The 25225-nt window shown below is 49.1% G+C and overlaps 8 protein-coding genes across 8 annotated transcripts; 4 read left to right on the forward strand and 4 right to left on the reverse strand.

Moving 5' to 3' along the window:
- Positions 1-200: 200 nt before the first annotated feature.
- Positions 201-1659, forward strand: N7496_010596 (putative exo-polygalacturonase; the record flags this gene model as incomplete). The annotated part of the gene is made up of 4 exons (XM_056703509.1): positions 201-470; positions 531-787; positions 844-1235; positions 1301-1659. 4 exons carry the CDS (start codon positions 201-203, stop codon positions 1657-1659), a joined length of 1278 nt encoding a protein of 425 aa, XP_056552509.1.
- A 179-nt stretch (positions 1660-1838) lies between these two features.
- Positions 1839-4779, reverse strand: N7496_010597 (putative C6 and C2H2 transcription factor RegA-like; the record flags this gene model as incomplete). The annotated part of the gene is made up of 5 exons (XM_056703510.1): positions 1839-2856; positions 2914-3173; positions 3243-3997; positions 4064-4509; positions 4580-4779. 5 exons carry the CDS (start codon positions 4777-4779, stop codon positions 1839-1841), a joined length of 2679 nt encoding a protein of 892 aa, XP_056552510.1.
- A 960-nt stretch (positions 4780-5739) lies between these two features.
- On the forward strand, positions 5740-6834 carry N7496_010598 (DODA-type extradiol aromatic ring-opening family dioxygenase; the record flags this gene model as incomplete). Its single annotated transcript, XM_056703511.1, has 3 exons — positions 5740-5743; positions 5901-6031; positions 6109-6834. 3 exons carry the CDS (start codon positions 5740-5742, stop codon positions 6832-6834), a joined length of 861 nt encoding a protein of 286 aa, XP_056552511.1.
- A 273-nt stretch (positions 6835-7107) lies between these two features.
- N7496_010599 (alpha/beta hydrolase) lies at positions 7108-8090 on the reverse strand (the record flags this gene model as incomplete). Its single annotated transcript, XM_056703512.1, has 2 exons — positions 7108-7864; positions 7927-8090. 2 exons carry the CDS (start codon positions 8088-8090, stop codon positions 7108-7110), a joined length of 921 nt encoding a protein of 306 aa, XP_056552512.1.
- Positions 8091-9000: 910 nt separating this feature from the next.
- On the forward strand, positions 9001-11133 carry N7496_010600 (uncharacterized protein; the record flags this gene model as incomplete). Its single annotated transcript, XM_056703513.1, has 6 exons — positions 9001-9197; positions 9267-9432; positions 9492-9587; positions 9653-10350; positions 10413-10742; positions 10800-11133. The coding sequence occupies 6 exons, from the start codon at positions 9001-9003 to the stop codon at positions 11131-11133; spliced, it is 1821 nt and encodes a 606-aa protein (XP_056552513.1).
- Positions 11134-11843: 710 nt separating this feature from the next.
- Positions 11844-14666, reverse strand: N7496_010601 (RFX family transcription factor; the record flags this gene model as incomplete). The annotated part of the gene is made up of 3 exons (XM_056703514.1): positions 11844-13779; positions 13860-14574; positions 14651-14666. The coding sequence occupies 3 exons, from the start codon at positions 14664-14666 to the stop codon at positions 11844-11846; spliced, it is 2667 nt and encodes an 888-aa protein (XP_056552514.1).
- A 1647-nt stretch (positions 14667-16313) lies between these two features.
- N7496_010602 (uncharacterized protein) lies at positions 16314-17630 on the reverse strand (the record flags this gene model as incomplete). The annotated part of the gene is made up of 1 exon (XM_056703515.1): positions 16314-17630. The coding sequence occupies one exon, from the start codon at positions 17628-17630 to the stop codon at positions 16314-16316; it is 1317 nt and encodes a 438-aa protein (XP_056552515.1).
- Positions 17631-18902: 1272 nt separating this feature from the next.
- On the forward strand, positions 18903-21831 carry pldA (uncharacterized protein; the record flags this gene model as incomplete). Its single annotated transcript, XM_056703516.1, has 7 exons — positions 18903-19004; positions 19059-19604; positions 19664-20285; positions 20342-20602; positions 20658-21118; positions 21208-21756; positions 21817-21831. The coding sequence occupies 7 exons, from the start codon at positions 18903-18905 to the stop codon at positions 21829-21831; spliced, it is 2556 nt and encodes an 851-aa protein (XP_056552516.1).
- Positions 21832-25225: the final 3394 nt, after the last annotated feature.

The raw sequence follows: 25225 nt of genomic DNA on the forward strand, positions 1-25225 counted from the left end.
GTCCTAATACTACCTCGCTATCATCTACCCCGAGCCCATTTCCCCGCATTTTAAGGGTCGTATCCCATGCAGATCATAACATGAATATTTCCACAAATTGAATCGGTTTACTTTTCAACTCAACGAGTGTCAATATAGTATATAAATGTAGTAAACACAATGTAAAATAACTATCAATCAAGGAAATATCATCAACTGCGATGAACTTGCTAGCAATCGCAACACTATTCTCCGCGGTGGTGCTGGGCTTATCCCCACCCACAATCGTGGAGAGAAACCCCTCAAAAGTCTGCGTCGTACCTGCAGCGGGAAACTCTTCAATTGATGATACTCCCGCCGTGCTGAAAGCGTTTGATCAATGCGGACATGGAGGGAAGATTCTTTTCCAGAATACTACCTACCATATCAATAGTGTTATGAACACTACCGGGCTGAAGGATTGTGAAATTGATCTTCGGGGCACACTTTTGGTATCATACCCCATCTAAACTGTGAATTAGGGTTTAGGTTGAAGACTAATTTGTTTCTAGTGGAGCACGAATGTCTCATACTGGCTTAACCATTCCCTGCCAGTGGGATACCAGAATCAATCCACGGCGTGGGTATTCGGCGGCAAGAATATCCGCTTTGATGGTCATGGATATGGCACTTTTAATGGTAACGGGCAGACTTGGTATGATGCCTGTGGATCTGTATCGAATTATCCCGGTCGACCGCATGCTTTGACGGTGTCGGAGACTAGTAATTCAGAGTTTACGGGGCTGCGCTTTGTCCAGAGTCAGATGTGGTTAGTAAAGCCTCACTCTCGACATGGAATACTTGATGCTAAAATCTTCGGAACAGGACTCTATCAATCATTCACTCCCAAAACACCCTCTTCGACAATATCTACGTCAACAGCACCAGTGTAAAATCCTCCTCTCGCAACACCGACGGCGCAGACACAATCTACAGCTCCCACATAACCTTCCGCAACTGGGAAGTCGACAACGGCGACGACAGTATCAGTATGAAAGCGAATTCGACGGATATTCTCATCGAAGACTCGCTCTTCCATCGTGGTCTGGGAATCGCTATCGGGAGTATTGGTCAGTATAAGGATGCTTATGAAACTATTGAACGGGTTAGGGCGCGGAATATTACGTATAGTAAGACGTTGCATGCGGTTTATTTTAAGACTTGGACTGGGGAGCAGGTTAATTATCCGCCGAATGGTGGGGGTGGGGGTCTTGGATGTGCGTTTTTCTCCTGAGTATCTTGAAAGATGGGGGATGATGATTGTGCTGACGGATGTGTTTAGATGCATCTGATATGGTCTTCGAGGATCTCAAGGCTACCGCGTTGAGGGGACCGGCTATTGCCATTTCGCAGTGTACCACGTTCTCAGGGACTGCTGGGAATTGCACATCTTCGAAGTTCCAGCTGCGAGATTTGTCGTTTAAGGATTTGACGGGCACGACGACTAGTCAGGATGTGGCTAGTTTCCAGTGTTCTGCTGTGAAGCCTTGTGAGAATATCTCGATTACGGGTGTTGACCTAGAAGTCAGTTCTAATGGGACGCTGGCTGATGAATACCTGTGCGGGAATGTTGAGGGGACTCGTGGGTTCAACTGTACTGGCGCTGTGTGTGTTGGTGGAAGTGCGACTGGTGGCTGCTGATGGATGATTTATCTGTTTCACGCTAGACGAAGCGACCTGCAGATAATAAACGTATTCATGTGAGAGGAGAAGCACGAAAGGTAGATTTGTAGTCATCAATCATCGCGTGGGTATCATTTCAGAATCTCTTATTCATACATGCAAGACAAAAACAACCAGGAAAGGAAATCGCTCGTAGATTACACCCCACCCATGGGTACGCAATGCCCCAGATCCCCAATTAATTGCGCTAAACTCTGAACCAAAGGTGGCGTACGCTCTGACGGGTCTGGCCGGAGTACTCGCTGCACCATCTGCATGGTAGTGCTCGTGTCTGCCAGTGCAATTGGTCCGTTCGGCCCCTGAATTGCAGGAACGCCACAACTTAATGTGAAGAATTTCGTGACTTCGGGCATTTCCTCCGCGTCCAGGAATACGGTGGGTCCCTGGCTGGCAATGGAGGAGGCCGGGCTGCCGTTCAGCCGCGTGTTATTGGCCTTGGAGACTACCGCGTAGGACCAGAGGGCTAGCCCGGCGTAATACACCCCGATAGCCAGGAACCCTGTCAGTGAGCCAGGGGCCATCTTCCTGGCCGCACGGATGGTTTGTCCTGCGTGCCACACAGCTCGACGAGAGTCGGGACTCGTGATCCATTCAAGGGCGGAGTGGTAGACCCGGCGCGCTTCTTGTTTGTCTTCTTTGCCAGCAAAAAGTTGTAGTTCTTCCAGAGACATGTGAAGTAGCATAGAGACTACCTCACAGACGAGGACAATCTCGGGGCGACACTGCACTCTTAGTTCCGAGCAGACCATGCGGAAATGCTGGAGTGCCTGATCAAGCTCTTGTTGACGGGAGTTTGTCACAAGAGCATGCCAATGCTTGGAGTTGCTCGTTGAAATGAATTTCAAACGGTGATACTCGTTGATCAAAGCTGATAGACCGTGGAGAAGAACCAAAGCGGACAGCTGCGTGTCGATGCGATCTTGGAAAGTCGAAAGCTGGGACATGTCCCGCAGGAGATCGGCTAGGGATGGCACTCGCTCGGGAGTGACTGGCGAGATGACACAAAAGAGATCTTTCCATTCAATAGCAGTCTTGGCTTCCCATAGCGGGCGGGCTGCCGGTAGTGGAAGTTCTAAGTCGGCGTAGGAGATCAAGGGGTTGACATTGAGGGTCACTGAGCTTCGAGAATCATGGAGGAAGAGATGGTAGACGAGTCTGTAGAGATTATAAGCTTCTGCTTAACATAACAGAGTCCGACAAAGTTATTCTTACCTTTTGAACGATTCCTGTTCGATCCAGTCATGCCACTTGCGCTCCAATAGCTCTCCAGAGTCTTCGATGTTGGGAATGATGTTGGTATAGACGGAACGGCGGAATCGAAGAGCTCGACGGAGCATGGTCACCAAAGGCTGTGAGAAGCTCTCGGCAATTTCCGTCTTTCGTCGATTTCCACTCCATATTCCGATATCAATATTCAACGCATAAGTTTGGGATGTACGTAAATCACGAGTGGTGCTGTTATCGTTTTCATACTGCAGAAATGGTTAGATCTCCTCTCGTGGTGGTATATGACAATCATAAAAATTGCTTATGAGACGCACCTTAATAGGCATATACAGTCGAACAATTTCAAGCAAAGCATATCCAAGCTTTCTGATAGTGGGGATGGGGGAGCGAACGGCTGACGCAGAGGCGAGAGCAGCGAGAATACTAGCATGCTCGCTATTAGGTCGGAAAGTCGGTCCGTGAATGAAAGAATCGACACCATGCGACTGAAACTCAAAGTATTGCTGAATCAAGCCGTCCAACAGTTCAGTGCTGGGAAATGACTTCATAATTCGACTCAGATTCGCTTCTCGGCTGATCTCCAGCACCAGTCCAAAAATGAGGTCGCGGCTGCTAGAAGACAGACGTTCACAGAGAATCTGTCGGTCGGGTGTGGCATTTGCTTCGGGGCTGTCGATTGTAAGTGGAACTGATAGGTGTTCGTGATCATCAAATGCGCGGTCCTGCTGAGCAGGCTTCCATTGAGACAAAGATGACCGATGGTAAGCCTCGGCACCGATACCAATTCCACTATCCGCATCGAAGCGATCTTGCGGCTCCGGTTCGTGAGCTCCCGGCACAAAGTTGCGGGAATTGTACATGTCGATCAAACCGAAATCACCATCCGTCAAATTGAAATCCAAGGCTGGAATTTCCAAAGCTCCGTAATGTGTGAATTCGGGGATCAGATTTGTCGGTTCAAAGGGGTCGTTATATCGGCTTAATGAGGAGATCAAGGAATCGGGAATGAAATTCGGGAAAAAGGTGCCGTCGACGCTGAAAATGCCACTCTCTTGGTCGGTGGGTGATACTGGCGAAGTTGTTAGCCAAAGTTAGCCAAATGATTAATACTGTGGTATGTCGGGCGCAGTCTTACCTCCATACTCCATTGGAATTTGCTCGCCCGTTGGGGGTACTTCTGGGGAGAGTACCGGGGGTTCCGGGGCAGGTCCACGAGGAGTCATGAGTATGCCACCAGTCCTACCACCGGCTGGAAATTCATCCATCGGGGTCGGCATGGGAGAGAATGCCACCGAGGCAGTCAAATCCAATGATTGACCGGGCATGATCGGATTTGAATGCTCGGTCGAGCTCTGTTGTTGAGGCTCCGGAGACGAGTCTTGCACTACATCCTGCCAATCGCAGTGCAGATTCCGCTCTCGACACCGTCGACACGGCTTTTCCTCGTCACACTTGAGTTTGGACGAGGCACAGGCCTTACAAGCCTGGGAGACACGACTCTGCTTTGCGACGGAAGAGCTTCTCTTGCGCTTCCGATCGCGGTCATGGGCATGGCCCGTAGCATGTCGCTTCAACAAGTCACTGGGCGATACACAGTGTCAGTGAGGAGAGCACGGCGGGATGAACTCGAGGGAAGTGGAAGGCAACTGACGGTCGCGCAAACCCCTTGTCGCAGACATCACAGACGTAAGGCTTTTCACGGGTATGAGATCGGACATGGCGGATGAGATGGTCGGCTCGATTGTAGTGGCGTTTACAGAAACCGCATTGAAAATAGCCTCCCTCCTTGGACTTGACGGGGGATTGAGACGCGTTGAGTGGATCCACAGTGGGCGGCGAGTCATCGAACATGATGGAAGAGGAGCATTGGAGGGAGAGAAGATGATTAGGGATAGACCGAACTTCAAGGTCGGATGAGAAATGTCTAGAGTGAGAGGAGAAAAGAGTGAGGAGAAGGAGAGGGGAAGAGGGGAAGAGCACAAATCCGGGGTAGAGACCGATATCCCGGGGGGATTCCAGTTCGCAGCTTTGGCCGAGTGGCTGATTCGTTAGTGTTTTTTGTTTCTTTGGTGGATTCACCCTTGGAGTTTGGATTTCGTCTTTCGGCTTCTCTTCGGTCGCGGCATTTTTGCATTTTGCCAAGACTCTCCGACTCTTCGTCTTCAACCATCCAACACCAACGCACCAACACCAACTCATCGGTATCTTTGAATATCTCCCTGCATTGACTACATTTATTGCATTACATCCATACATCCTGCTAATTCTCACCGAGTCCCAGGAGAGTCACCAACCCGAGAATTCCCAAGAATTGGCCACTGTGGATCGCGGAAGCTCCACTCCCCAAGTTCCCCAGATTTACCCAGCAGCCCAGCCTTTCTTTGGCTCGTCGATGATTCGCTGGAGGGACCGCATGGCTGTCGCTGGTCATGCCTCCCCTCAACGCCTCCTTGTGAGGGATTCGCGTCCTATGCGAGATCCCTGTCCCTCATAAAGGGTCTTCTAAACCGGCATGACCTCTCCAGTCTTACGCAACCCTTTTATTGGAAGTCGCATGGCGCGAACAGGGGTCCCTCAGTCCCTTAACAACTCTGAGAAAATCGGACAGCTCTTTGGATCCGACCTCCGGATGGCTGCGGTCGGCATGTGGGGGAACATACCCGACGTCCGCAATCCGGTCGCTCAACATGCTAATCCAGCGGGGGAGCAATATATTGTTCTCGGATGGATGACCGATTGTCAGGCATTTTGATTTTCGTTTTCACCCGACGGTCTTCGTAATCATCCATCACAACTGCAACATCATACAAAATGGGTAAGGCCCTGATTTCCTGCACCCTCCCCATTCTGCGCCGCCACCGTTTAGCCTCCTGTCAGAGTTAGAAACGGCGAACGCGTTAGGGGACAGGCCCAAAAAAGGGGCAGAGAAATAAAAAAACAAAATGGAAAAGCAATTGCTGATCAATGTGCAGGTCTCACGCCAGTACATTTCTTCTCGCATGGCTCGACCATGATGCTGGGAGAAGAGTCCGAGAGCGCCGATTACTGGAAGAAGTGTGGCGATGAAGCTCTTGCCCGGAACATCAAGGGTGTTGTTATTATGGTAGGTATAATGTGGCAATCAAAGTGATACACGTTGTCTTCAGGATATGCTTTCTTTCTCTAACATGAATTATTTAGGGCGCCCACTGGGACTGTCTAGGCGACAGAATCGAACTATCTACAAACCCTAACCCGGGCAAAAGTCCCGTGGCCTACGTCAATCCCGAAAAGTACGTCAACTACGAGCTAAACCCCGATCTCGAGACTACCGATCGGTGTATCGAGATGCTAGCCAAGGAGGGTTTCAACGTTGGTGGTAACCCCAAATTCGACTGGATTCACGACGTCTACCTCATCCTCATTCGCATGTTCCCCAACGGCTGCCCACCAACAACTTTGATCTCCGCCAACGCCCGCTACGATCCTCACTTCCACATGAAGATGGGTGCGACATTGCGCCCCCTGCGTAAGGAGAACTACCTCATCATCGGCACGGGTGGTGCTGTACACAACCTCTACCGGAACCGATGGGCTCCCATGTTGCGGTTCCGTGACAACTTTGCCATGGAGACTCCGCCCGAGGATTGGGCTATGGAGTTCCGACAGGCTGTTGAGGATGTTATTACCAAGACTTCTGGTGTGCAGTTGCGTCGGGCTATGACTCGGCTGATGAAGCACCCTCGCTTCCGCGATGCTCATGCTACTGACGACCACTTCATGGCGGCCTTGTTTGTGGCTGGTGCCGCTGGTGATGTGGAGGATGAGAATACCCCGGCCGTTTTGGGTGCGGAGAGCTGGGAGTTGACTAATATGTGCAACTCGCAGTTCACTCTGGGTCAGTGGTCTAGAGAGATTGCTGTGTAATGCTAGTTGATTGAATTTTTATCGTATTTCTTTGGTTGAGTGGCGTATAGAAAGAATGATTCTGCCTTGATTAGACCACTCAATATGTGAACAGTCTGTATCACGAAAATTGTAGAAATTGTTCCTTTTTCTGCCTATTCAAGAGGATATGAGACAGCTGCAAACAGAGAAGCCTCTACCAGATGTAATGAAATTGGCACAATAAATGCATTTCCAGTCCAAATAACAAGTCTAAGAAGTACTCCAGCATTCCATCCTCGACAATAATTATTACTACACCACTCCAGCCTCACTCATATCAAGAAAAAACGATATCCCCCCAGCAAGTGCCCCAGCAACCACACTCCCATGATCCTCATCCTCATACCGTCTCATCTTAACTACTCCAACTTGACCACATTCTTCCAACCGTCGAGCCATCTCCTCACAATTCCTCCCCATCCGCCGCCCCTTTCTAAGCCTCGCCCGTCCATCAAGATTCTCATCAGACTGATCTATCTCACTCTGAGGTGACTCTTCCAAACTTCCGTATGCCATCCACACACCTGGTCGATGGGCTTGTCTTGGGAGTCGGTAGAACTGTCTTTCTTCTTGTAAAATAAAATTATCATTCCACCATATCGATGGGCTGACGGCGAGGTAAACGTCAAAACTGACAGGCATAGTATAAAGTGTATGAAGGGCGAAAAGGCCTCCGTAAGAGTGCCCGAATAGTCCCTTTTGTTGTATTGATACCCGCGGGAATAGGTTCATGAAAACGTAATTGTGGATAGTATTTGTGATGAAATCGAGAAAGATATCTGCGCCACCGTATGCCTGTGGCTGGGGGTTTCCGTGTGCGCTTTTAGGTGGATTGTATGAGTTGCAGGGTGGTGTCAAGTCGAAGCCTCGACGAGGACTGTAGACGGAGTTCGTCAATGGGTAAGAGAGTCCGATGATTATTGTTGCTAGTTCCTCTGGGTTTCGTAGGCGTCGGCGGCGTAGGATTTCTGTTGCGGAGAGGAACATTGCGTTTCCGTCTACGAGGTACCTGGGTTATGTTAGAGAGTGGCTTTGATGGAGTCCATGGGCTATGTACAGGTTTTCACTTACAGCACGTTTGCTTTGCTAGTGATAGTATCTTTTTCTTCCAAGGATGCCCATTCCAGAGGCCATGACACTTGTAATAGGTATGGCTGATTTTGTGGGCTGGTCACATCCCACGAGGCCACATTTCGAATGCAACCATCATTTCTTTTGAAGTCCCATTGAGCCATGATAAACTGCTTCGTATAGCTGATGGTTGTGGATGGCCCCGCCAGAGGGATTGGTATCAAGATGTTATGCTGTGAATGATTTAATCAAGCGTAGAGACTGGTTTATGGGTCAATAGCAGCCATCAAGTCGGATCTTCAAGAAAGGATGTTAGACTAGCTGGTCATTGACGTTGCTGTGAAGTCTATTACTCACATGGAAAACGAAGCGACAACCCACCCGAATAAACCGACGGCACGAGGCGGGTGGATCTCACAGACAAGATACCGAGAAAAGTCCGTATAATGCCCCGTATTCATAATAATTCCCTAAGGCTCTGCCTCGCTTAACGTTGTCATTTCTGTAGACCTCCGACATCCGCTCGCGGCGTAACCCGACAGTACGGTCTTGGCGCACGCCTTTGGTGCCTTGGCATTAGTTATCTGATCGAATCTCCGAGGTTGAACTCGTCTCTATTTCCTAATTGGACTTCTTGCTCCGCCTATCAATCTTTGATAAGATTAAGTTTCGTATACTGGTCCGCAAGGCTGTGAGGAGGACATTTTCGAGGATGAAGCCACGGGCCTCGGGGTCTTTCCGGTGGAAGTCTTGGTGTTCTTGGCGAAGCTCGTGATTCGATATTACACCACTTGATGGCACGGAGACGCGTGGGATCATGCTGTAGTTTACTTCTACATGGACAGAGAAGCTCCTCTAGTCATGAGATTGTGGGACTTCTCTTGTTTGGCCTTCCGGTTCCGCATCGCTTCGACACTCTTGGCAGCGGGATCTTGATTTCTATACCATCTTTTAGCCGGCTAGTGTATGGAAGTTCCGGAGCAGCTTTAGAAATATTGCATGTTACATAAAGTTCACACGATTCCCCCTTGGGCATGACTCTGTAGATTTCCTCTCAACGCGGCACCTGCTACCATGGCGAGATCGGACGAAACCATCTCTACTGAGATGGCTACCCCTGCGGGAACGCAAAGCTATGCTGACCAAAAAACCAAAAGTGATGATGGCTTGGAGAAGCAGCAATCATCTGCCAGTCTCCAACCAGGAGTCAAAAGAGCTCAATTACTTCGGAAAGGTTGGACGAAAACCGGATTGATCATCGTTTTTACCGGGTAGATCACACACAAGCACTCAAGTCTGAAGGGATTTGAAACTACAGTACTGATTGCAGTTGATTACAGATTATTTTTATGCACCTTCGCAATTAATTTCGCCGATTATTCCACCCAAGTGTACCCCGCATACACAACGAGCGCTTTTAAACAACACTCTGCGATGAGTGCGGCCAAGGTCGTCATAAACATTGCGCGAATTTCGGCATATCCAATTATTGCTAAGCTTGGGGATGTCAGCTCGCCCTTGAATTGCATCCATCGTCGGGACTTGGCGTGCTGATTACTTGATAGGCTTTTGGGAGAGCGGAAATGTTCATTCTGTCCATTTTCACATCCGCGCTGGGCTATGTCATTTATGCGGCTTGCAAGAATATTTCCCAGTACATGGTGAGAATTGCATTCACTAGATGCGAGCACTGTCAGAATTCTAATGCTTATCCCTATGTATACAGGCTGCGGGTATCTTCGAGGCTATCGGATCCACCGGCTTCGCTCTAACACAGCAGGTCTTCGTCGCGGATATGACCCTACTAGTCAATCGTGCTATATGGTCCACACTCCCCGATTCTCTCACCACAATTCCAACACTTTACATCGGAACCATCGTCGCCCAGCAAATTCTAGATCACTCTACCTGGCGATGGGGCTGGGGTATGTGGGCTATTATTTTGCCCGTTGCTTCTGTCCCGCTGATTGGAACTATGCTTGTTTATCAGCGTCGAGTTCCATCAGAGGTATCAGTGTCGCAAGCACTGGGATGGGAATCTGATCATACTTGGTGGCAGAAGCTCTACCAATTATTCTGGATCGAGTTAGATCTACCAGGGGCGGTTCTACTTGTCGCTGGTTTATCTCTAATATTGATCCCGGTGTCATTGACGGGATCGCAGAATAGTGATGCTTGGACGAAAGGATCGTTTATTGCCATGTTGGTTCTCGGCGTGTGCTTTCTGGCAGCCTTCCTAATTTGGGACGCTTGGTTTGCCAAAAAGCCATTCGTGCCTTATCGGATGATCAAAAACAGAACGGTTGCAGCTGCTTGTCTTCTCGGTGCTTTGGATTTCTTCCACTATTCCGCGTTTAGCGTGTTCTTCAGCAGCTATCTCCAGGTTGCTGGAAACTACTCTGCCGGTACTGCAACTAGGATAGAGTAAGCATCCCTGCTTCTAAGCCTTCTTTTTTGCACGCTGATTCTAATCTCTCTGGCTTTAGCAATTCTCTCCGAGTTGCCTTCCAGGTCGCTGGCATCTTCGCGGCATTCTTCATGAAATACACCAAACGATCCCAAATCTGGGTTCTAACCGGTGTTCCTCTCTGCGTTCTTGGCATGGGCGTACTCCTCTACATAGTTGATATGGGAAATGGGCGTATCGGCAATGAAGCTGCTTTTGTTACAGCCAAGTCCTTGATTGGAATCGGTCGTGGGTTCTACCAGACAGCAGCGCAGGTATCAGCACAAGCAGTGGTCTCACGTCAGGACGTTTCAGTGGTCACTGCGGTATTCTTTGCTTCCATGAGTGTCGGTGGCGCGATTGGGACAAGGTAAGTACTACCCAAGGTCCATTTTATCTGATCACTACTAACTAGGCTTGATATCAGCGTTGGTGGTGCTATCTGGCGAAACACCCTACCCGACAAACTACGAAAATACCTTCCTGCTTCGCTAAAAGATCAAGCCAACTCAATTTTCGGGTCGATTGTGGTTGCTCGGAAATACGCCATGCACAGCGAAGCTCGTGATGCTATCAATCGCGCTTACAGAGAGTCACAAAGACTCCTCGCAATTGCGGGAATATCTTCGCTCGCTGTGATGCTAGTCGTGATGTTCTTTTTGGAGAATATCAAACTAGATCAGGATAAGGAGGAGAACAAGGTGCAGGAGGAAGGCAACGAGGTTACTACTTCCGTGGTGACGGGGAAAGAACATGAATAAGACAGGTGGGAGCAGGGGAAGTAGAAGGCATCATGGAAGATGCCTATGCAATGAAGAGAGAATCAGATACCAAAATGTCAATTGATATTGAACCATCCATCTATTTCTCTAGACAAGAGCATGCTCATCAAATTGCAACAACCCATCCCAGCGTGAGGTTGCGACGGGACTGCCCGACTTGCCTGACATAAACCCCGAGAACGCGATACTGCTACGGCGGGTTTAGAAAAGATCCAAGGTTGATTGTCTTCATTAAATAACAGCACCTCCTCAGGAGAATGCGAGAATCGAGAAAACACTCGGTACATGATATGCGCGTATGTACAAATAGCCTGAATGACGAGGCCCGATGAGCGAGTAGGAGACAAGAGTAACAGGAGAGCAACCAATAACCAAGTCCAAGCAAAGAGGTTTCCGTCACGCCGATTAAATGCTGTATCGATTGACAATCAAAAATGGGAAAATAGAGAGACCCAGGCATCTGCCGAGGTCTCGTAAGGGAGACTCACGCATGAGTCTCATGCTCATGTCTCATCTCTTCGTGCAAAACAAATGAAAAGTACAAAAGAAAAATCTCCAAAACGCCGTCAATCCATGGGACATAGGGAATCCATCGAGCAAACAAGAACAGAAAGGGGCTGTACCAAAACGGGGGATATCACAACTTCAGACCGCAATGAACATGTAATACCAAGAAATATTCAGGAACCCTAGATGACTATCACGTCACCCTCTGCATCGGCAGGGTCTGAAGCCATCATATCTCCATATTTACCCACTGCCATCAACATGGGGTCTTCTTCCAAGTCGATGGCACTGTCATCGTTATTTGGGGCTTGAAACCCCACGTCTGCAAGAGCCAGCTCTTTGGCATTCGGGATGTGCTTGGTATCGGGTTCCTCGTCAACGGTCTGATCGCGTGTCCCACGAAGGTCAGGAGAGGCACTCGTGTTCACTTTGGAATGAGCAGCACGGGCGCTCTCAAAGGTCGGGGGCTCGGGAACAGCGTGCTGCTTTAGCTGAAAACTTCCAACAGAGACCTGCTCTGAGCTAAAGGCCATGCTCTGCAAAGAGCCGGGTGTGTTCCTCATAAACCCCCCTTTTTCTGCTTGCCAAACCATCATCTCGTGGAAGAATAGCTTTGTCATCCACCAGGCACTGAAGCTGGCAGCTCCACCCAGAGTAAGACGGTGAAGTATAGAGTCCCAAAGGGCGTCCACCTTTTCAATTATGCACTGCGTGCGGTGGTTGGAGAACGCCAGAGGGAGGTTCAGGATGAATGAAATCCATTTATCGGGGAAATTGTAATCATCGCCAGTAGAGGTTTCCACCGGGAATTGATGAGACTCAATGGCCTCGGGACCATCTGGTGTTGAGAAGAAAGCAAGACCAGTTGAAGCGTCGGCCTCATGGAGCGGTGTGAGAAGCGCACGAACGTCATGTTTCAAAATCTGCTCCGTAGCCTTCTCGGCGCAAGTAGGAATGTTGGCCTTGAGAATCATCTCCTGGGGGTCAACGAGAGATTTGAAATCAAACCACATCTGATTACGATTATCGGGGTGGCATAGCCAAGCAGCAGCAGCGTTGGCAGCCTGGTTCACATCAAGCATGTGCTTGAGAAGATTGCAAAAGATATGCGCAGGAATCAGTCGTGCAATAGAGACGTGTGATGGTTGAGCCTTGAAGGTCTCTGCGATGTGGCCACAGAGACGCTGCGAGATCGATCGGAATGCATCCAAGACAAGTTTAGGGACCACCTGGGTGGTAAGAGGGGCCACAAAGGCGATCATCTTTTGATACATCAACCAATCACATTCCTTAATCCAAGGGGCGAGGTTCGGATGTGTGAGGAGTTTTTGGACTGGCACGGTCAAGGTGCCATGGAAGGCGGAGAAGTATTTGAGGAGGTTGCGTTCTTTGCAGAATCGGAAACTATCAATCACCGAAATGCAGTGTGATCGGTAGAGAGCAGCAAGAGCTTCGGCGACCTTCGGGTCTGTGTTGACTGGAAGGTAGCCGCGGATATCAGGGAGGACGAGAGTTTCGTTGTCAATGCCCGGAACTTCCTCGGTTGGAAACTGAAGCATTTGATGTATAATCTTTCCGGCTTGCTGAGAAACATTTTCGGTGGTAATGACGGCATCGGGGCCAGAGGGTAGTTGGGCCTGGCAGTTGCAACCAGTTGCGGGAGGATTGGTCGGGAATCGAGGTGCGAATGAGGTTGTGGGCGATGGGAAGACTGCAGTGTCTGCTGTAGGCTGGGGGATACTAATGCTGAAGCGGGCGTCAGAATTGGCAGTCAAAACAGAAGACATTTCATCATACCTCCTTGATCGCATGCCACTGGCAGGTCTCTCGGGAACGCCAGTCGGGATCTGGTGGGGATTCGGAGCAACTTGTGGGTTGAGGGGGGCGGGTCTTTGTTGCTTTTCCTCAATGACCGACAAATCGACATAGTGATATTTGGACTCGCCCCGAACACCAAGGCGGCGTGTCTGAACATTGGGGAAGATGATGCGGACGAGTTTGCCAAAGGATGCTGGGTTCAAGACCGACACTCGCTCCGTTCCACACTTCTCGGCATAGCAGCAATACACGCGATCCCGTCGGACCGAGCCATTGCTCTTGCGGCAGTTCTCCCGTAACCTAGAGTCAAGAAAGATTAGACCGAACGCCATATAACGGATGATACGCTGATCTCAGCCGAGCATATCATGATTTCATACCAGATCATGGCGAACACTTGTTTCACCTTCTCTGCCTTGCCTCCGGCACCTTCGTGCTTCATAACCTCGGCAGCCATCTGCTTCAAACTGAAGCCCTCGTATTGGCGAAGCAATTTCCGCAACTCGTTGTCATTCGCGAGGGTTGAGCTGGACCCCCTCTTCTTCTTTCCACCGGCTTCCGATGCTTCTTGGTCATCCATGGTGTGGTCTGGGAGGTGATTCTCAATTCCACTGTCATATATGGCTTGATACTGCGGGACCGCTACGGCAGAGATTGCGTTGTGCGCCATGTCCGTTGGCAATCCATGGTGTGAGAGTGTGTGTGCATGCATGGCATGGGCAGGGAAATCGTCCGGTCGGGAAGCCATCGTGTGTGTATCCCGAACGCTTTGCTCCAGCGACGCGCCATTGGCTTGGTGAGACAGCTGATGACCAAATCGCATCAACATATCTTCTGGGTTGCCACCAAAGACGTGCTGGCCCCCTCCAACCTGGGAGGGCATGAATTGAGGGAATCCATCGAGATGCTGGTCCTGTGTTTGTTGTGTTGTGCTCGAATGAATACTAGCAGTCGATCCTCTCGAGCGAGGTCGACGAGCCGCTCGAGAAAGGGTTTCGGACCGGGCGCGCATAGGGTCAGCCGTCCCAGGGCGGCTATGAGGATTCATCTGCTGTGTCGTCTGCGAGACGATGCTTCCTTGCGACGGCGCCCGCACTATGGATCGAGCATGATTAGCGGGCCAGCTTGAAAATATATGGACATGTGACGGGCCAGGCATGATCGCTCTCACCTAGTTCTGGAGGCATCCTGATTCGGGATCGGTGGTCAATCTGAGAAAAAGTGGAGGAGGGCCCGTCACCAGGGAGATGATCAGGTCTCGCACGGGTCGTGTTTTTTCAATTGAGATTGGGCGCCACGACACGACGACGATGACCATTCGAGTCCAGCGACGTAACCAGGAACGAGGTCTAGCAATGTACAAGCAACAGAAGAGCCACAATATCACAAGAAGTTCATCCCAAGTCCGCAGGGCTACGGAGACAGTCGGCCGCGTGGTGCAAGATTCGAGGTCGAAGAGGATAAACAGAAGTGGCCGTTCCTCAGACAACGTTGTTTGGGCGGGTCACGTGGGGTGAGGTAAGCATTCCGAGCAAACAAACAAAGAAACCGCGAAAAACAAGATCAACTGCACGTCAGCAAATAAACCAGCGAAAGTATGCAGCGAGGGGATTTAAACCTCACAGAGAATTGAAATTGATTCCTGCAGCCTAACATTAAATTGAGGAATCGCTAGATTTTGCCTTGACATTACGACTAGTAGTAGTATATCTATGCTATGCCTTCGATCTATATTTGCGATCGAGGATTATCATTGAATTACTTAAATACGCCTCACATAAATAGTAGATAGATACTCCATAAACTAGTTTCTATAATCTCTAATCAAAATAAACATCATCCGTTGTGACTATCAATCTTTCATCTAATGTTTTTCCAGTTTAGTCCCATCCAAGTTTCCATGTTGTATCCTGGTTACGTCATCGACCTTGGGGCAGTAAACAAGCAAGTAGGCACGAGAAACATATACTTCATAAGGTAGTTCTTTCGCATTAGTTTGCAGGTTGTTAATAGACAAGGGGAATCTAATATATCATGGAATTTCGGTATAGCTTTCTCCGCGTCTTTTTCAATTATACAACGCACTTCCATGGCATCCTGTTCGAGCACGATATATATCTAGCCCACGATGGAATCCTACCTTGCAAACCACCAAGCCCAAGGTATTAGGTAATCGCTCCTATACAATCCACACTTTAACTCGAAAATATCGTATTCCTAAGCACTAGATCAATACAACAACATCGAATAATACTCACCCCTCGCGACCGACGCAGGGTCTCCCTAACCTAGCGGTCCTTAAGCCTATTCAAGGGCCTAGATCCATACACATGGTACACCCTCATAGCACTTAAGGTTACTCACAAACTCACCCCTACGGCCCCAAAATTAGCTACATAGCCGAAAGTAAGGTTGCCATACCTTGTCCTTGGAAACATCACCCGAAAGGACTATCATTCTCTCGTCGGGGCCGTGAAGGTTATCCCTACCTTCGGCGTGGAGGCTGGGAGCGCCCCTTGCCGTGCAGATAGCTGCATGTCGACGAAATTGTAACTGTACTTGCTGGCAGTGTCAACACCGCTTTTTCGTAGTATGCCTGGCATTCGTGGGGAAGTTTAAGTAAATTGGTTGAGGGAGCTGACCGTCTTATTCCTTCATTGAATTGGAACAATCTGGTTGTAGTATAGAAGTCTACACGTACTTGCTAAACTATACCACCACTTACGCGTTGAATCGATGGGAAAGGAGGGTTCTTATATGCCAAGTTACTGAAATGGATGGTTTCATTAATTACTGTACCAAAAATTCAATTTCAGATATTCGCAACGATTTCCTTATGCAAAAACTTGGTAATCTGGAGGTGAATCCGGAACTTCCTCATAACATGGCGGATTCCCCTGGTGGACAGACTCATCAATGCGACCGCGAGCCCTTTTGAAAATGTGTAGGGGGAATGACACATTCAAGACAGTTCTTAATGGTGTACGGTCAACCAAATTGTGATTGTCCACATCGAATGTGTCTTCACTGGTTAAGAGATCAAATCGGAGGCGATGCTCAACTGTGAGCATCAAACTCTCTGGGGTCGTGGGGGAAAATTGTCCCCGACGTGATGGTGGCAGAGAGCGTGCTGGTATAGATTCGGCGGTATAGTTGGATAGACAGACGTCTGGTGTAGGTGCCACGTCTTTGGAAATGCAGATATCGAATTTAATTTCGACGGGAGAGTTGTGATTGGTCTCTGATGGGTGACGTTCCTTGACGATGGGGTTTTGTAAAGTTCCCCAGTACCCCTTTTGAAACCCATTGCATATTTCACGAGTAGTAGATTGCTTTTCAGTCGGCTGATTAGCCGAGCAGTCATTATCCTCCGGTTGAAGGGGGTCTTCTGGTGGGATAAAGAGCTTGGTTATCTCTTCTACTCGCCAACGGAGTCCCCGTATTGCCACACATTTGAACTCTGTTGACCGGCTGGAGGGAGAAGCTGGGTTCCTGAGGAGAACCTTTACGTCGAGAGAGATCTTTGAACTGTCTGTTGAACCAACCTGCTGCGTAAGGCTGATATGGGACACTACAGCTGCATTTGGATAATTGCGCGCATGCTGAATCTCGGTATTGCAGTCAGAGATCAGCTGCCGGATAATGTTGATCTCCTGACTTGTGCCAAGGGCATTGCCGTCTGTCGTGATAACGGAAGCAGCAAGAAAATATGATATACTACCCAAGTCTGTGGCGGCACTTGCGGGTAAAGTGGGTATGATGGGCATGTGGAAGGGGATCTTGTAGACTTTGCCCTCGCTGGGAGAATAGCCAACCTGGCTTTCTGTAGCAAGGGTAGGGATGCATAGTGTCATTTCTTCTATAACAGAGCATGACTGTGTCGTTTCAGAGAGAGTGGGTGATGTCTTTGACGACAGCAGACGACAAAATTGTTTCAAGAAAGGCTCGCTGCGGTTGACGGGATCTCGACTTGTTTTGCTTGACAACATGCGGACAAGAGAGATCCGCACTTGATCTGCACCTACGAGCTCTGTATCTGTGCATTTTCTGAGAAGCACCGAGGCAGAGATAGGCCGGGAGAATGCTTCTCCCTTGAGGTTGAAGTATATGTCGTGGGATGAGGGGCACTCCAAGGTCAAGTGTGAGGCCATGGTGATGGGATTTGATGAAAAATGAAAGAATCCATGATAGATGCCAGATTCTTTGATTTAATAGCACTTGAGACCAGCTGAACATCTGTTAGCTTACAAATTGGATAGGAGACTTGCAACTAAAGATGAGAGAATTGCCATCTGAGGATATTAATGCTAGTCCACAAAGGGAAGCCAAGATGGGGGAACAGAGTTTAAGTGGAGACTCGCCAGCCAATCCCGTCAGAGAGTTCAACAGCTACAGTACTCTACTGTAGACTTGAACCAACACAAGCACACAGAGAGCCTCCCTTTTCAATCTTGTTGTGGGAGGGGCGTCCTCGGTGACCAGAACAGAGAGTCAGACCTATTTGAATACCTATCAAATTCCATCATTCAGTTCATACGCGTGAAGAAAACCCGACTTGGATGTTTTCCCCAGGGTATGCAGCTTCTTCTGTGACCAGCACTGCTTCATGCAGTGGTCCTGAACCTGGTGAGGTGTAGTATAATTGTCAACAAGGAGATAGGTTGACTTTCAAGCAGCAGAGATAGCTTGGATGCTTCCATCATTTGGAATAAGATACTTCGAGTCGGGCGAAACAGTGTGCTCTTGAGGCTAGGAAAGGTTTGGCGCGCTGGTAGTGTAGTGTTGATGAAGTAATACTTGGTTATAATGTCGAACTTGAGCCATTTGATATGTTTTAAAGGAAGATTGAAATCCAAGGACAATAACTTTGTCTTTGTAGCGATACCCCAGCCCCACTCATCAGCCACACCACGTTACTCTGTGGCGGTGCACATTTACTACGAGAGAATACCCCTCATTTGCCAAGAACTGGAAATACGCAATCACAAGGTGGCCTCATTCGGGGCGAAAGAACGTGTGGAGATGCAATTGACTGTACATTCATTATTACACGGACTACAAAGAAGGATGGTGATATCGAGTATTAATCAAGCACCACAATGCGGCACATGGTGGGACTGGGGCGGGATTGAACCACGGACACGATCGTTTCCAACAAGATATCCTGACATCAGCGGTGACTGCAGATCGGACGCCAAGTGTCGCATGCAATTAATAGTACTGTAGTAGTAATATTATTAGCCAAATGTACAGTTCAATCCGAAGTCGCGTTTCCGTAGGGCAGTAGGGCTGCTCCCGTGATGTCACCGCCGAGAGAAAAATACTACGCGCTTGATTGTCAAATCGACTAGACAATTCATTCTCCCCCTCTCTTTTTATTTCTTTCCTTCTCCATTACCCCATCACGAAACTACTCCATAGCCATGCAGAAACTCAAGGAAAGGTTTGAACAGGAAGTCGGTAATCTGGAGGAGAAGTTCCGAGGCCAGTTCCCCCCTCATCCACGCCAAACCTGCTTTTTGACTGTTTCCCCCAAACCCCCCACACGCTCGGACTAACAATTGGTTGTAGACTCTCAGCTCCACGATGCAAAGGAGCACGCAACACATCTGAAGCACAAAGTGGGCAAGTTCTTCAACATTGTCAACCCAAACCACCGCCACGACGAGGCACATGAACAGGCCACAGACCGGAAGCGCTCGGCAATTGCCGAATCCCATCGCTACCAGTCCTTCGCCCCCATTCAAGAGGGGAATCGCGTCAAATGGTATGTCGATGCTCTTGATTATATGTGGGCTGTCTCCGAGGCTTTGGAAAAGGCCACTGAGACCATCTACATTGCCGATTGGTGGTTGTCTCCGGAGTTGTTCCTCCGCCGCCCGCCCGTCAAGAACCAGGAATGGAGATTGGATCATATCTTGAAGCGTCGTGCAGAAGCCGGTGTTAAGATTTATGTGATTGTCTACAAGGAGGTCAACCAGGCGTTGACCTGCAATTCGGCGCATACCAAGCATGCCTTGCGAAGTCTTTGTCCCGAGGGTACCCCTGGTCATGGTAATATTCGAGTTTTGCGTCACCCAGACCACAATGTCTTTGAAAATGCTGCCGATATGACTCTTTACTGGGTGCGTCCTTCATTTTAACTCGTGATGATGAAACTTCCATAACTGACGAGATCAATCAGGCGCACCACGAGAAATTTATCGTGATTGACTATGCTCTTGCATTCATCGGTGGCATTGATCTCTGCTTCGGCCGGTGGGATGCCAACCAGCACCCTCTAGCCGATGTGCACCCAGCTGGCTTGCGGGATGATATCTTCCCTGGTCAAGACTTCAACAACAACCGTATCATGGACTTTCAAAGCGTCCAGGACTGGCAGAGTAATGAACTGAGCAAGGCTGACTTTGGCCGTATGCCGTGGCACGACGTAGCCATGGGCTTGGTTGGTGATTGTGTCTACGATATTGCAGAGCACTTTGTGTTGCGCTGGAACTTTATCAAGCGTGACAAGTACAAGCGCTCTGGTGATGTGGATTGGCTGACGATGGAAGGTCGACTTGGTGAGGATGAGGATTTGGTTGCTGTTCAACGTCCGAAATACCCCTGTGGCGAGTACATTCAACATCCACTGTCTCCGTTGTCGACCAAGCCGCGTGGACAGCAGGGCTCTGTTCGGGCGCAGATTGTGCGAAGCAGCGATGATTGGAGCAGTGGTATTCTGAATGAGCACAGTATTCAGAATGCGTACTGCGAGATGATCCGCAATGCTGAGCACTTTGTTTACATTGAGAATCAGTTCTTCAGTACGTATAGCCAAGTCTATCTCAAGCCGTTATGGGGTAACTAACGTCTGTATCAGTCACTGCCACGGGTGACCAGCAGCGTCCCATCTTCAATACCATCGGTCGCGCTATCGTCGATGCTTGCGTTCGAGCAGGCAAAGAAGGCCGCAAATTCCGTGTCATTATCGTTCTCCCTGCCATTCCAGGCTTTGCAGGCGACCTGCGTGACTCTGCTGCACTAGGTACTCGTGCTATCATGGACTACCAGTACAAGTCCATCTGCCGTGGCGAGCATTCGATTATGGGCCAGATTGAGAAGGCGGGCGTGGATCCCAAGCGTAAGTCGTGAAGTATCATTTACCGCTGAACTCCCTCGACTGACTGACGGTACAGAACACGTCTTTGTCTTTGCACTCCGCGCCTACGATCGAATCAACAAGACTCCCGCCCTTGAAGAACTCGAAAAAGAGGCCGGTGTCACATACCAAGACATCCAGCGTGGTATCGCCGAATCAATCATGGGTGAAAGTGTGCATCCATCCGTCGGGACAGAAGGCGACAAGAATGAGAAGAGCTTTGAAGCCGATGACGCGCAAAAGCAGAAGAATCTGAAGAACCTAGAGAAGTTTGAAGAGCAAGTCGAGAAGCACAAAGCCCAGCAGGGCGATGCTAGCAAAGACTCGGTGGCCCATACTACCATGTTGAATGGCGGTAAGATGTCGGACGAGACGTGGGAGGGTGACCTCGAAGCCGAGAAGGACAATATCGTCCAGGAAGAGCTGTATGTGCACGGCAAGGTGTGCATTGTCGATGATCGAATCGCCATTTGTGGAAGTGCCAATATCAACGATCGGGTAAGTGATATCACTCCGAGATTTTTCGATATCAATTTGTCCCGTCTCGCCCTCACTCGCTCATACTGACCAATTCTACCATCCTGCAGTCTCAGCTTGGCTCCCATGATAGCGAAATCGCCATCGTAATGGAAGATCAAGACTTTATCGACAGCGAAATGGACGGCAAACCGTACCGAGCAGCCCGCCTCGCGGCAACCCTCCGTCGCCAGCTCTGGCGCGAACACCTGGGCCTCTTGCCTGCGCAAAACTACGACGCCACAGGCCACCCGAACGCTCGGCCACCCGACGTCTGTCTCAACGAGATCCTAGAAGACACGCACAACAAGTTCGTGACTGATCCGCTCAGCGATGCGGTCTGGGACACCTGGACCGGTCAGGCTAGCGTTAATACCGAGACGTATCGGATGTTATTCCGTGCGGATCCAGACGACAATATCAAGACTTTTGAGGATTATGACAATTTCCGTCCGCGTGGGTCGCACAAGCAGGGTCATCTGTTTGATCCGTATATGCCGGCGAAGGAAGTGCGTGAGAAATTGGATCGTATCAAGGGACACCTGGTGTGGTTGCCGCTGGAGTTCTTACGCGACGCGGAGATGGCCGAACCTGGGTTGGCAGTGAATCAAATTACTGAGGTGAGTTGTTTAGTGTGTGGTGGTGGAGCTGAGGCCATCTTGCTAATTCTTTTGAACTAGAGCATCTACACGTAGACGACCCATTTTCAGCCCCAGTTTCACAAAAGTCTTCCGGATACTTTGTGGATATCCCGCCAAGTGGGGGATTATTACTCGCTCGATTTTACTGTACTCTTTCCATTTCTCACCGCTCATACCTCTTCTCCTGCTATCATGGATCGTGCACATATACAATTGCATTGTTCATAGGTTCTCTATTGTCTATCCACAAGCCACTACTTCATCGCTTCCACTTTCCCTCTCCCTAAATACATATCGATGAATTTACTAAAACTACCGCGTCGGAAAAATTACTTCAGCCACTTCCTAGCCATTATGTACACACACACTACCGGCATACCCTAAGCCTAATTTATTTCTAGTTACAGACCGGCGCATAGCACTTTTGTCTCGGCGCACTAACCACTCCACCCACCTGCCACCGTAAAAAGACCATCTCGTACCACTAGATGGTCCTTGCGTGGTGCTTTGGTTTCTCCCCTTCTCCTGCTCTCGCTCGTGAGTGGAGACTCACACAATAGAGTTGGCGGATCCAAGTCCCTGGAATTTCTTATTGCTATTGCGATTTGTCCATTTGCTCGTCCAGCGCTAATTCCTCTACCTTGATGGTAGCGCCGCTCGGGTATGGAGTATTTCGGTAGCTGGACGGACAATCGCCGTATACCCCGTACAGCCACCGACATGATGGATCACTTTTTTTTTGGTCAACACTTCTGGCTTAGTGAGCGCCAGCTAGGGCCAGCCACCCCGTTCTAAATAGAAGTCTTCTCCATAACTCCGTATTGGTGGGATATCGTCCAAGCTTCATTTTTTTTTTTTGCCGAGGGGGGGGGGGGGGGGGGGGTTTAGTGCTCACCCCTGGGACGATGATCCTAACGGGTTACCTCCGATCACCAATGAAGATTTTCACTGCGAGTGGAAATTTCAGGCAAGATGACTCCGGCGGTTCTAATATCTGATCGGTGATCTGCTTTTTTTTGCTTTTCTTTTCTTTGGAATGTGCAAAGGAATTTGAAAAACGTTCTTATCGGAGGTGTGAGGATGCATTCCCGTCGTACAAGGGCGAATGGGCGACAAGGGAAGACCCTGCATCTTAAACTCTTTTTTCTTTCGATGTAAGGACGCGACCAACTACTTGGTTCTTGGTTTTTGGACTTGGTTATCGCAAGTCTCGTACCGAGGGAACAGGACTTGGGTACTGCGTACATATGTACGCATTGCGTAGGCGATATGCACTTCATCTCGATCCGGGTTTGTAGCCAGATTATCATGGTGGGGGATTTTTAATCGCCCGCCTATTTTCACGCGCCCTGAGATCATAAATTATTAGGTTTGTCTATTCTTCGCCTGGATCAGATCTCGTCTGACTCGTGTCGTTTGTCGGCGTGTCTGATTCTAGTCTTTCATAATTAAGCGAGATAGGTAAAATAAGGTTTTAATTCCAAATCTGCCGATGATTGAAATGCTCGCTGCCCAAAAAAGGAGGTGCACAGTAATTGTCTCGACGCCGATGATGCTTGATCCAAAACCCAATCTCTCCACATGAATTGCAAGACCGTAAGAAAGGGGGGTGGATAGCTCAAGTACCAAGAACCTAGCCAACATCTAAACCTGCCGAAGGGAAAGAAACAAGAAAAAGAAAAACAACTCCGCCCGGATGCAAAAATCCCACACATTGGAAACTTTTGTTTGGAAAAAAAGAGAGAAACCATTAAACAATCTTTTAGGAGGAAACCGAATTCAAATGCAGAGCCCGTAATGTCGCCAATAACGCAGCCATGGAGAGTAAAATGGGGAAGAAGTTAAGCCAGCCGGAAAAAAAAAATCGAAAATGGGGAATCGCGGGCTGAATCTGCGCTGATCATGAAACATGCGCGCTCTGAAGATTGCAAGTTGAAGATGATTGCATGGAGGGAGGGTTAGGATACCCTTGCTCGGATTCATGCGAGAGACTTAAGGGCGGGTGTAAGATGTCTTTTAGAGCTAGAAAATGCGAGGCAAGAGTCAGCGAGCTCATCTATGAAGATTGTGAATTCGGTCACATATGCCCTGGTCTTTATAGCACTAGCACCGGTATTGCCGACAGGTTCCATTTGACAAGCTGAAACGAGCTGTAGAGAAACCAACTCACAAATTATGACTTGGCGTTGTGGCAGCTGTTGCACCGACAGTGGCCACAGATCTTGCACCGCCATATAGCCACAAAGGGGCCCGAGTTGCAATCGGAGCAACGCCACGTCAGGATGTTGCCATTGGTAGCCTGGACAATGGCAAATTTATGACCGGAGCACTGGTTGGCCATTGTTGATGTACTTCTTGAAGGCGAGATAGAAAGTTTGGTTTTTATATGTGAATCACTGCTGGGTGCGATTAGCTCGGCGTATATCTCGCAGTTGGGGACCCGAGAGTCTGTCACTTACCAGACTAGGTGAATGATCCAAGGCCCGAGGGAATGGAAGCTGACGTCGATCGCCGGAAAATGGTTCCACGGATCTAGATTGGGATGGGTAGGAAGAGGAGGTAAGAGCGATGGATGATCCAAGATTTAATTCAAGGGAGAAAGTGTGCAACGTGAGATCGAGAGATTGAGTAGCTCGATGGGATAGTGGACGAAGAAGAAGAAGGTGCGAGAGAGACGAGTTGAAGATTGATGAAAAAGATGAAGTGCTTCAAAACTGCTGGACCCGGGTCCATTATATAGCTTCGAAGAAAGTGCTTGCTCAGTATCAATTTCGCTCTAGGACATGGGTCGATGAGATCCAGATGCTCGATCAAGCCATTCGCAGTCGAAGACTTGAATCGTTCTGCATAATGCCGTCGATGACGCACGTACCCGAGTGGGATCTATGTTTTTTTGACAATCGGCAGGGTCAATCCGGACAAGGTAAAAGGTCCAGGGTTGTGTAAATTATTATTGTGGAGGGAGGGGGGGGCCGGAGGGAATATATTCCTTTTTTTTATTTCCTTGTTGGGGAAGGGGAAGACAAGGAAAGGTACAGGAACCCAGTGGGATGGATAGACGAATGGATAGAGAAGAAGAGAGCTATGGTTGATCTACCGCGAACCTAGACTCGAACCGTAAATCTCATCTTGCATGGCGCATAGAAAATTAGACGAAGACGCCATCAAAGCTCGGCAGATCCTAGTTGTCTATCCGGGAGAATCAAGATCGCGATCGATGAAAATCGAGCAATTGCAATTGGTAGAAGTCGATCTGCTAGCACGACAAAAGACGGAAGGGACTTTTTAACTGTGACTTAATAATTTTAGTAAAATTTACGAAGATTCAAAGTATGGAAAGTGATTGGAGAGAGCGAAACGAGCTGACTAGATAGCTTCGAGACGAGGATAGGACCACTAAGGAAGCAGAACTACGGAGTGCCGGACGGGTTAACTTCTAAACTAGCTC

The sequence above is a fragment of the Penicillium cataractarum genome (genome assembly GCF_028827025.1).
Source record: "Penicillium cataractarum strain IBT 29864 chromosome Unknown utg000008l, whole genome shotgun sequence".
NCBI classification, from domain to species: domain Eukaryota; kingdom Fungi; phylum Ascomycota; class Eurotiomycetes; order Eurotiales; family Aspergillaceae; genus Penicillium; species Penicillium cataractarum.